Source organism: Pseudorasbora parva, chromosome 14, assembly GCF_024679245.1.
Source record: "Pseudorasbora parva isolate DD20220531a chromosome 14, ASM2467924v1, whole genome shotgun sequence".
NCBI classification, from domain to species: domain Eukaryota; kingdom Metazoa; phylum Chordata; class Actinopteri; order Cypriniformes; family Gobionidae; genus Pseudorasbora; species Pseudorasbora parva.
This window is the reverse complement of record NC_090185.1, coordinates 28,424,945-28,437,188: the sequence shown is the minus strand read 5'-3', so window position 1 is coordinate 28,437,188 and position 12,244 is coordinate 28,424,945. Positions and strand designations below refer to the sequence as shown.

Here is a 12,244-nt window from a genome sequence, read left to right as displayed (position 1 = left end):
TTTTCTCTTCATCAACCCTTATGTCTCATTCTATTTTCTCAATCTCTCCCCCCTTTGGCTTGAGTTTGAGGTTGGACAGAGTTCCTGGAGGCCTTTACGAATCATGAGCAATCCAAGGGGAGGAGGAAAGGCATGGAAAATCAGAGCGAGCAAGAGAGAGAGAGAAATATGAGAGCACGAGAGGAGAGAAAATGATGTCTGAAGAATTTCGAATTGCACTTAATCCACACCGTCCATTTGATTCTCAGCCGCGTCCCTCTCCCAGACTTCCTCTCTGCTCCATGTCGCTGGAGAAACTGCGCACGATTGCCGCGTTCGCTCCGCAGCTGGTTCTTGTTATTGTTTATGAGCTTGGCTCTCTCTTTGCATTTCTAATGTACACTTAAAAGCGCAGTGGAAACAAATTGAGTGAATCTGCTGTGGCCAGAGGAATGTGTGTGTGTGTGTGTGTGTGTGTGTCTGGATGACAGACGGAGAGAGAGTGAAGGAGAAAAGAAGGAAAGAGAATGTTAGAGGAGGGGAGGCTATGTTGACCTTGTCCTGTTGCCAGACGCAGGGGGTGGAAAGTGAAGAAGGAGTGAGGAAGAAAGAGAGAGAGGGAGCGATGTGGTGCTCATTGCCTTCTGTAGGATGTTGTTGTTTCTTCCTCATCAGTGATTCATTATTTAGCTGTGTTTTGCTCTCCACCCTCATCCTGTTATGGATGAATGGTAGAGAGTGTTTTTTTAATCAGGGGTCTTTAGCATAATCAACTCAATCTGTCCTCCGTTTTTTTTTTTTGATGCGCTCGTAATATCAAACTACTGTAGAAATGGTATTCCCTCATCCTATATTGTTAATAAAAAATATCGATATACCACCCAGCCCTATATATATCGTATTTGGGGATCCATGACTCCTAGAAAGGCACTCCATTCTCATTCTTTCTTTATCTGACTCTCTTCCTCATGCCAGACACTGAGATTGCAGGCTAAATAATGGGATTGCATCACTGAGATTTGGAAGGAGGGAGTGAAAAAGAGATGTAGGAAAGGAATGATCACCCACAGCTTTTCGGTGTGAGTCAACAAAAAAAGGGAAAGGGCCAGAATCACAGACACTTGCAGATGTGAAGGAATGAGAAACGGAGAAAGGGAGACCTTGAGTGTCTCTGTCTGGAGATTGCAGAAGTAGATTTAAAAAAGATATTTCTGGGTGGTATTTTAGCTGAAAATTAAAAGACAAAATAAGAATACAGTTTTAAATATATAAAATGTTTTTATTTTTTAAAGTGTCCTCACAAACCCTACACCTCACTGTGTTGAACACTTTAGCTATGCTTCCATCTAAAGTTGTGAATTTAACTTGTGTGCAAAATTGGAATATCGCATAATAATTTGCGGATAAAGCAGTGTTTCCACCCCATGTGTTCAAGAGAAAAAATTTGTCACTTCCTATGGCAAGAGACACAATTAACTGGTAGAAATTTGTCAACCAGTACAGATTGTAGACTATTACGGATCCTAAAACATGTGGAAAAAAGAGCGCTAAGCATTCCGCTAGTGGGACAGTGACAGCTAAACCCTAAAGTATACTTCGTTTTTTTTAACGCTTACATGAGCGTATGCACACAGTTGAACACACAGCCTTGCAAAGTATACTTCTTTTGACTCTTACACTTAGTTAGGTTAGGTTAGAGTTAGGTTAAAACACATAAAAAATAGTTTAGATCGTTTTTAAAAAGATACTAGATAATAATAATAATATTAATAATAATAAAACACACAAAACAGTGCTGAACTTTATTACAAGAAATAAAAAAACATTTCTGAACCATGAAAATGTTCTAACTTCTAAATAGCAAGTTCTAACAGAAAAAAATCTACAGCAAATAACTAAAACATTAAAATATTACAAATAAATATTTCTTTAGCTATAACCTAAACATGTAAGCAAATGTCAGGTAACAGACTGCAAGTTCCATTTGTTAACAAGGATTTATTAGCTTATTTAGCTAGCTTACATGAATGATATGCAATATACATTTTACACCGTGTAATAATAGTTGAGCAATACAATCGTATCTTAATCATTCATTTTAGTTCATAGTGCATAAAAAAGGTTAACAGATGAAACTAACAATGAATAATACTTCTACAGCATTTATTAACCTTACTTAATGTTACTAATGGAAAAATGTATTATAATGGATTATTGCATTATATTAAGTGTTATTTCATATAAATCCAAAAGGTTTGCTTTTTTAGAACACTTGATGGTTTTCTTATCAAAATAACAAAATATGTATTGAAATTGAATGCGTTTCTGATGTGTTTATATTTCTGTCGGATGCATGACCATACAGTTTGGTTTCTTACATCACTAGTTGTTACATCGCTTTAACTGCTTGAGGTAGCCTACATGTTACTGCTAATGTTAGCGTCCTATCAGCCTCGACGACAAAATAAAGTACATACATACTGCTGTTCTTTCGCTGTAAAAGCATCTAGTCACGAAAAAAATTACTTTATAATGATTTGGCGACATGTATTGAAGTGTTCTGTATTCATACCGTTTCCCTTTCAGTGTTTTTAAATGCGCGTCAGATGTGTCAGCGCGCTCTGTGGTGAGTTCGGTGAAGCGCGCAGCCTCACGTGTCCTCACGTGTTAATGTAAACAGGGATAGTTTTTTATTTGGCCTCTAGAGCTCGCTCTTGTGCTATATGATACCAGCAGACCCTTCTCAGAGCTCTCGTGGCTACTGTGTAATGACATCATTCCCGCAATGGACGCAAACCGGAAAAACTATCGGTATTGATTTTTGACGATAACCGATTGTTCCACCAATCGGTGCCGATTAATTGACAAATCCGATGAATCGGTCGACCTCTACTGTGTTTGACCCCCTTTCACCTTCAGAACTGCCTTAATTCTACGTGACATTAATTCAATAAGGTGGTGAAAGCATTCTTTAGAAATGTTGGTCCATATTGATTGGATAACGTTGATGGAGATTTGTGGGATGCACATCCAGGGCATGAAGCCCCCATTTCACCACATCCCAAAGATGCTCCATCGGGTTGAGATCTGAGGACAACACATTTTCATGATCAAGAAACCAATTTGAAATGATTTGAGGGATGGGTACATGGTGGTCATAAAGGGATGGACATGGTTAGAAACAATGCTCAGGTAGGCAGAGGCATTTAAACGATGCCCAATTTGCACTAAGGGGCCTAAAGTATGCCAAGAAAACATCCCCCACACCATTACACCACCACCACCAGCCTGCACAGTGGTAACAAGACATGATGGATCCATGTTCTCATTCTGTTTACGCCAAATTCTGACTCTACCATCTGAATGTCTCAACAGAAATCGAGACTCATCAGTCCAGGCAACATTTTTCCAGTCTTCACCTGTCCAATTTTGTTGAGCCGGTGCAAATTGTAGCCTCTTTTTCCTATTTTTAGTAGAGATGAGTGGTAGTTGCTCTTCTATCAGCTTGAATCAGTCGGCCCATTCTCCTCTGACCTCTAGTATCAACAAGACATTTTCGCCCCACAGGACTGCCACATACTGGATGTTTTTCCCTTTTCCCACCATTCTTTGTAAACCCTAGAAATGGTTGTGTGTGAAAATCCCAGTAACTGAGCAGATAGTAACTACTCAGACCAGCCCGTCTGGCACCAACAACCATGCCATGCTCAAAATTGCCCAAATCACCTTTCTTTCCTATTTTGACATTTAGTTTAGAGTTCAGGAGATTGTCTTGACCAGGACCACACCCCTAAATGCATTGATGCAACTGCCATGTGATTGGTTGATTAGATAATTGCATTAATGAGAAATTGAACAGGTGTTCCTAATAATCCTTTAGGTGAGTGTATATATAGTATGTGTGTGTGTTTGTGTGTGTCGCCACAAGTTAAGCTTGGAACATACTTTGCAAGAACAAAGAAATGTGTTCGTTTCTCGAGGTGGCAAGAACAAGGACAAAGTTCGTTCTGGCCAGTACATTTCATACTTCACGAGAACAGCAGGTGCCGTTCATCTGCGTTTCTTCACATTAGCCACGGCCACATTAAATGTATGACCAATCAGACAATAGTTCTCGGACACCCGCAAGAAAAAAGTTCTGCTCTCAGGTGATGTGTCGAGAACAAGCGGCGAGAACTCCCAAACCAGGGCTGCGACAACAAAATTACGTCATTTTGTTGTCGCAGCCCTGGGAGCGAGAACTTTTTTCTCTGTTCTTGCGGAGTATGTTGAAGCGTATATATATATATATATTAGGCCGCAAGTGAACATTTTGTCCTCAAAGTTGATGTGTTAGAAGCAGGAAAAATAGGCAAACATAAGGATTTGAGCGAGTTTGACAAAGGCCAAATTGTGATGGCTAGACTTGGTCAGAGCATCTTTAAAACTGCAGCTCTAGTGGGGTGTTCCTGGTCCGCAGTGGTCAGTATCTATCAAAAGTGGTCTAAGGAAGGAACAGTGGTGAACCGGCAACAGGGTCATGGGCAGCCAAGGGTCACTTACCTGAGGAACACATGGCACCAGGATGCACTCTGGAAAGAAGACAAGCTGGTGGAGGCAGTGTGATGCTTTGGGCAATGTTCTGCTGGGGAACCTTGGGTCCTGCCATCCATGTGGATGTTACTTTGACACGAAACCACCTACCTAAGCAATGTTGCAGACCATGTACATCCATTCATGGAAACCGTATTCCCTGGTGGTGGCTGTGTCCTCTTTTAGCAGGATAATGTGCCCTGCCATAAAGCAAAAATGGTTCAGGAATAGTTTAAGGAGCAGAACAACGAGTTTGAGATGTTGACTTGGCCTTCAAATTCCCAAGATCTCAATCCAATCGAGCATCTGTGGGATGTGCCTAACAAACAAGTCCTATCCATGGAGGCCCCACCTTGCAACTTACAGAGTGATGCCTAATAAGTGTGTATAGATATTTATGTGTGTGCGTGTCAAAGGGTCTGTCGCATGTGTAACCGTATATTAGATCTGGGCAGCTCTTAAAGTGACAGCAGCTTAAAGGGGTACTTCAGCGCTGGGAAGATGAATCTGTATTTAAACTGGGTCATCAATGCAGTAGAAATGTGAAATTATTTTTGAATTTGGTGTCTTCTAGACTGAGAAAAGACAGAAAATGTATTTTTGTCCCATGGGGATGAAAGACTACAATTCCCAGAATGCTTCGCTGCCCTGTGAGGCCATTCCCAACACCAACAACTTCATTACTGTGACTGAGTTAGAGAAGACACTACAATTAAAAACTGAACGTGTCTGTTCAACATAATGAGTGAGTCACTGCGCGAGTCTCACAGCACTGAGCACTAACTGCAGGAGTGATGAGAGCTGAGGTAATCGCGACTACATTCGCGGCATACATTCACAACGCGAGTTCAGTCTGGCGCGTTTCAGTTCATGCCTTTGCAAGCTTAACTTTCATAGAAATGAATTTGAGAAGTTAAAAGACTTACATTGCTCACCATAGCTCCGTTTAAATGATCCTGTCTGCAAGCTGAGCTCTTCCTGCAAGCTGAGTGTAATCTCCCATCCCCCAATGCCGGATTCAAAACATGCGGAAATGGCTCCCTCTGCTGGCTGTAGTCTTTAGCCTCTGGGCAAACATTCCTCCTATGATGCAAAAATCGTCATTTTGCATCATAGGAGGAATTTTTCCAGAAATAAAATGCATAAATCTCTCGTCTCAGGGAGATATGAGAGGGGAAAGCACAATAATTTGAATATTCTCCAGGGTTTCTACTGATACAAAGCCATATGCTAATCGCTGAAGTAACCCTTTAATATTCCTGCTGCCTTGTATATGCAAGCTTTGTTTATAGTCTGCGGGAGACTGCGCAGTCGCGAACGTAGATTGAAAACAAACACGGAAGAGAAGACTGCTGAATAAAGTCGTAGTTTTTGTTATTTTGGGACCAAAATGCATTTTCGATGCTTCAAGAGATTCTAACTAACCCACAGACGTCACATCTGGCATATGGGCTACTTTGATTATGTTTTTAATACTTTTCTGGCCCTTCTGGGACAGTATACTGCGCATACGTCTTCAATGGAGAGACAGAAAGCTCTCGAACTAAATATAAAATATCTTAAACATATCGATCTTCTTATCGGATTAAAAATATATCACCTCAATTTAGTTTTTATGCACATTTTTTCAATTTATGCGCATCTTGACATTTCCATTGAGCAATTTTTATGCGCTATCCCAAAATGCTGCTCAAAATCTATTTTAAACTGTTGAAACTGACTGACCAGGAGGTCAACATTCAGAAATTCATGCAATATTTGTGGTGTTTGTGCAGTATGTCTCAGTGTTAGTGTGCAGGCCTATATAAAGCCAAGAAAGTAAGGGTGGAGTTTGAGGAAGAAGTTAGATTGAAAACAAACCCCCATGCCAGTGACTGAGAGCGAGCGAGGGAGGAGGCGAGGGGAAGTCTTCAGCACAAAAATCTTTTGCAATACTGCGTAATATCACAGAGAGAGCGAATCAGAGGAATAAGGGAAAAGAACGCATGCAGCAGTTCATGAAAAGCCAGAAGTGTTTGTTGGGAGATCAACATTTAACTGTTAAGGCAATGTTCTCCGCAAGAAAAAGGCAACTTTGGGCAATGATGAAAGTGGGGGGAGGGGGTGTTCGAGGTACTGTATTTCCTCATTCTTGTGCAAGTGGAGAAAATAATTATATGGTTAGTATGTAATGCACATCAAGGCAGGAGAAGTCATTCAGCAGTGTCCAAAAAAAGGTCGATTTGTATTTTATTTACACATGGATATTAACAATATAAACTCATTGTTTAGTGAGTTCATAAATTGTTCATATACTTAATAATGGAAAAATATAAAACTTAATTTATACAAATACCAAAATACAAAATTGAGATACACAATAAAGTGATTGTGAAATTTTTCCATTTCCATAATCTAACAACCACTTAATGGTAATAACACATCATTTAAAGGGTTAGTTCACCCAAAAAGGAAAATTATTTCATTAATTTCTCACCCTCACGTCGTTGGACACCTGTAAGATCTTCGTTTATCTTCAGAACACAAATGAAGATATTTTTGTTGAAAGCTGATGGCTGAGAAAGGCTTCAGAAAGGCCTCCATTGGCATTCAGTACAGTATTGTTCAAAATAATAGCAGTACAATGTGACTAACCAGAATAATCAAGGTTTTTCGTATATTTTTTTATTGCTACGTGGCAAACAAGTTACCAGTAGGTTCAGTAGATTCTCAGAAAACAAATGAGACCCAGCATTCATGATATGCACACTCTTAAGGCTGTGCAATTGGGCAATTAGTTGAAAGGGGTGTGTTCAAAAAAATAGCAGTGTGGCATTCAATCACTGAGGTCATCAATTTTGTGAAGAAACAGGTGTGAATCAGGTGGCCCCTATTTAAGGATGAAGCCAACACTTGTTGAACATGCATTTGAAAGCTGAGGAAAATGGGTCGTTCAAGACATTGTTCAGAAGAACAGCGTACTTTGATGAAAAAGTTGATTAGAGAGGGGAAAACCTATAAAGAGGTGCAAAAAATGATAGGCTGTTCAGCTAAAATGATCTCCAATGCCTTAAAATGGAGAGCAAAACCAGAGAGACGTGGAAGAAAACGGAAGACAACCATCAAAATGGATAGAAGAATAACCAGAATGGCAAAGGCTCAGCCAATGATCCCCTCCAGGATGATCAAAGACAGTCTGGAGTTACCTGTAAGTACTGTGACAGTTAGAAGACGTCTGTGTGAAGCTAATCTATTTTCAAGAATCCCCCGCAAAGTCCCTCTGTTAAAAAAAAGGCATGTGCAGAAGAGGTTACAATTTGCCAAAGAACACATCAACTGGCCTAAAGAGAAATGGAGGAACATTTTGTGGACTGATGAGAGTAAAATTGTTCTTTTTGGGTCCAAGGGCCACAGGCAGTTTGTGAGACGACCCCCAAACTCTGAATTCAAGCCACAGTTCACAGTGAAGACAGTGACGCATGGAGGTGCAAGCATCATGATATGGGCATGTTTCTCCTACTATGGTGTTGGGCCTATTTATCGCATACCAGGGATCATGGATCAGTTTGCATATGTTAAAATACTTGAAGAGGTCATGTTGCCCTATGCTGAAGAGGACATGCCCTTGAAATGGTTGTTTCAACAAGACAATGACCCAAAACACACTAGTAAACGGGCAAAGTCTTGGTTCCAAACCAACAAAATTAATGTTATGGAGTGGCCAGCCCAATCTCCAGACCTTAATCCAATTGAGAACTTGTGGGGTGATATCAAAAATGCTGTTTCTGAAGCAAAACCAAGAAATGTGAATGAATTGTGGAATGTTGTTAAAGAATCATGGAGTGGAATAACAGCTGAGAGGTGCCACAAGTTGGTTGACTCCATGCCACACAGATGTCAAGCAGTTTTAAAAAAACTGTGGTCATACAACTAAATATTAGTTTAGTGATTCACAGGATTGCTAAATCCCAGAAAAAAAAAATGTTTGTACAAAATAGTTTTGAGTTTGTACAGTCAAAGGTAGACACTGCTATTTTTTTGAACACACCCCTTTCAACTAATTGCCCAATTGCACAGCCTTAAGAGCGTGCATATCATGAATGCTGGGTCTCATTTGTTTTCTGACAATCTACTGAACCTACTGGTAACTTGTTTGCCACGTAGCAATAAAAAATATACTAAAAACCTTGATTATTCTGGTTAGTCACATTGTACTGCTATTATTTTGAACAATACTGTACATTCCCACTCACAAGACCCATAAAGGCACTAAACACATCGATACAAAGTCCATCTCACTACAGTGGCTGTACAATAATGTTACAATGCAGCGGAAGTAGTTATTGTGCACACAAAAATAAAAATAAAAACTTAATCCACCAAGTTATTGACGTGAACTCGGCGCATGCGCGAGAATATAACGCAGATCCGCCATTCAGATACATGACCCGGAAGAGGAGGAGCGCCGGTATCGCGTGAGTTCACGTCCGAGACCTACATGGAAGACAATAACTTGCCGGATAAAGTCATTATTTAGATTTTTATTTACGCACAAAAACTATTCTCGTCGCTGCGTAAAATTATTGTACAGCCACTGTAGTGAGATGAACTTTGTATCGATGTGTTTAGTGCCTTTATGGGTCTTGTGAGTGGGAATGTACTGAATGTCAATGGAGGCCTTTCTGAAGCCTTTCTCAGCCATCAGCTTTCAACAAAAATATCTTCATTTGTGTTCTGAAGATGAACGAAGGTCTTACGGGTGTACAACAACATGAGGGTGGATAATTAATGAAATAATTTTCATTTTTGGGTGAACTAACCCTTTCATAACTGAAAAATGTTATTTTTTATCTAAAAAGTACAATTTTAAATCAAACACTGAAACAATTATTGGCCAGAATTTTAATATTGGCACACTCCTTATTTAACTATAGTGGTCTAAGATTGATTGATTTGAGGACTATGAAGTTTTGTTTTATTTTATTTACACAAAATACAGAATTTTAACATCGAACATGAAAATAATTCTTGTGTAGATTTTTTTATATTTTAGTGCATTCCTAATTTTAATTAGTGGGCTTCGACTTTTGGACCCCCTTGTACAAACACACACATAACCCGCGGATGTGGAGCCAGAGGCCCACTCTTCATCAACTTTTCCTCTGCATCACAGAAAGAACCTGAGAAGGGAGAAAAGAATGAAGGAAAGCAAAGAACTCAGATCTATATATCTCTGTAATGCGTTCTGCATGTTTTGACTGCAGTGGGGCTGCTGGTGTGATGAACTGCTTCTGTGTGTGTGTGTGTGCGTGTGTGTGTACATTTGTGTGTGTGCGTGACCTGTCTGGCAGAAAGAAATGTAAATGACTTACAGTTGCTGAAGTGGAGCTGCACGTGTGTGGGAGTGTGTCTGCGTGTGAGAGAACGGGTATTTCCTTTTAAAAAATAAACTGCAAAATCAGTGCTGTCAGTGTTGGTGCCACTGTGAAGTCCGTAACATAATAATATGGTTTGGTTTTCTCAGGATTAAAGCCATGCTGTCGCTGGACGAGCCCCTGGACTTGAAGATTCCCTCTGGCCCTGACAGGACACTCAGAACGTCCATCTGTGCCCCGCTGCACTTTGCTCGTGCCAGAATATCCCGGGCACTGCACAAGTCTACAAGCCCTGGTTGGTCAAACACACAAACCCCTACAAAACTACACTATATAGATGAAACTAGGGGTCTAAACCTTGTGGTAGACAGTGAATCTGTTCAGTTCACAACTATTTTTGCTAATTCAAAATGATCTGATTCTAGACGATTTAAGGCGTCAGATAGTGGGGGCAAAGAACAAAAAACTTCAGTCCATTGTTAGATCATGTTAGTTCTTAAAACTGAAAATACTGTCTTTTTACACACATACCGTTCCAAACCCGCAAGACTTTCATTCATCTCCAGAAAACAAATGAAGATCTTTTTGATGACATTTCAGAGATTTCTGTTCCTCCAGCCACACAACTAGCACTTTGATGCTTCAAAAAGTTTGTAAAAAGATCGTAAACCTAATCCATATTAATTGAGTGGTTTATTCCACATTTTCAAAGGTTCATTCTCATGTTACACAGCACATTTGAGCTTCAGCAAGAACCAATGAGGTTCATTCTTGTGTTATGCAGCACGTTTGAGCTTCAACGAGAACCAATGAGGTTCATTCTCGTGTTACGCAGCACATTTGAGCTTCAGCAAGAACCAATGAGGTTCATTCTTGTGTTATGCAGCACGTTTGAGCTTCAGCAAGAACCAATGAGGTTCATTCTTGTGTTATGCAGCACGTTTGAGCTTCAACGAGAACCAATGAGGTTCATTCTTGTGTTACGCAGCACATTTGAGCTTCAGCAAGAACCAATGAGGTTCATTCTTGTGTTATGCAGCACGTTTGAGCTTCAGCAAGAACCAATGAGGGTCATTCTCGTGTTATGCAGCACGTTCGAGCTTCAGCAAGAACCAATGAGGGTCATTCTCGTGTTATGCAGCACGTTTGAGCTTCAGCAAGAACCAATGAGGTTCATTCTCATGTTACACAGCACGTTTGAGCTTCAGCAAGAACCAATGAGGTTCATTCTCGTGTTACGCAGCACATTTGTTTTGTAAACGATGCATTGAGGGAAATTGTTACAGTCCCAATCAGTACCTTGTTTAGGTCCTTAACAAATCAGTGGATTTTAACTAGTTGCTTCATTGATGAATGATTCAATGACTCAACTGCTGCGTCCGAAATCTTAAAATGCTGCCCTCAGAGGATGCATTGCAAGGTAGGAAGGCATCAAGGCACGTTCAAATCCAAAAAAGCTAACCTTAACTTCCTGTCTCCTAAGATACCTTGATCTGACCGATGAATCCTTAGCTGCTTTTGATATCCCACAATTTTGTGCTTTGTGTTCTCTGATAGAAAAAGATGGCATCTGAAAGTTGCGGTTTGTGGTCAGTTTGTGTGTAAATGTACATTTTTGATCAACGTGTTCCACATTTGCTTAGTTTTCACCAAAGCCCGCTCTATTTTGCTGTGGATCATTATGCTGCCTCAGAAGTCTGTCCGAAATCTAAGGTACCTTCGTTCACAAACGCTGCCTGAAAAGTCATTGCCTGATAAGGCAGCGAGGCAACAAGTCAGCTTGCCAAGTTTTCGGATGCAGCCGATTAGATAGTGTTTTGGCCATGTACTGGTTTTAAAATGTAACTGCAGAAAGATTCTGTAACAAACAAACCTCCTCTCTTCTGTCCAGATGCAGCTGATAAGGACATGTCAGACTCTTCATCGTCCACAGCTGTGGATCTGAGTCTGTCTCCATCCTCCTCTCCCTCACCACCCTCTCCCATTGACAGCGGGGCCAGCTGGAGCCCCAGAGCGCCTCTGCTGGCCTCAGTGAGTAACTCCCACAGCTTAATATTTTTGAACAAAACTGTTGTAGTGAAAAATACATGACTCTGAAGCCTATTATATGCCTGTTCCTGGTATGACCAGTTTCCAAAATTAACGTTTTTATATCAGTAAATTATATCCATCTTATATCAGTAAATGTTTCTAAAGGCCTGTTTACACCTAGTCAAGAGACCTCCCCGAGATTTTCCCGCCCGCTCCCGCAAGATTCTGTCCCACATCCCTTACGAAAATTAACCATGTTGTAGTAAAAGTGTAGTAACCATGTTTTTTTTTTTTTTTGGCAAATTGAT

General features: G+C 40.4%; 1 protein-coding gene across 1 annotated transcript in view; it reads left to right on the top strand.

The window, feature by feature from the left end:
- glis2a (GLIS family zinc finger 2a) overlaps positions 1-12,244 on the top strand; it is a 35,535-nt gene that overhangs the window by 7,053 nt on the left and 16,238 nt on the right. Inside the window, exons 2-3 of the mRNA XM_067416153.1 lie at positions 10,055-10,200; positions 11,797-11,936. Coding sequence (XP_067272254.1) covers positions 10,065-10,200; positions 11,797-11,936 — 276 coding nt within the window. The 5' untranslated portion in view covers positions 10,055-10,064. The remainder of the gene's footprint in view (positions 1-10,054; positions 10,201-11,796; positions 11,937-12,244) is intronic.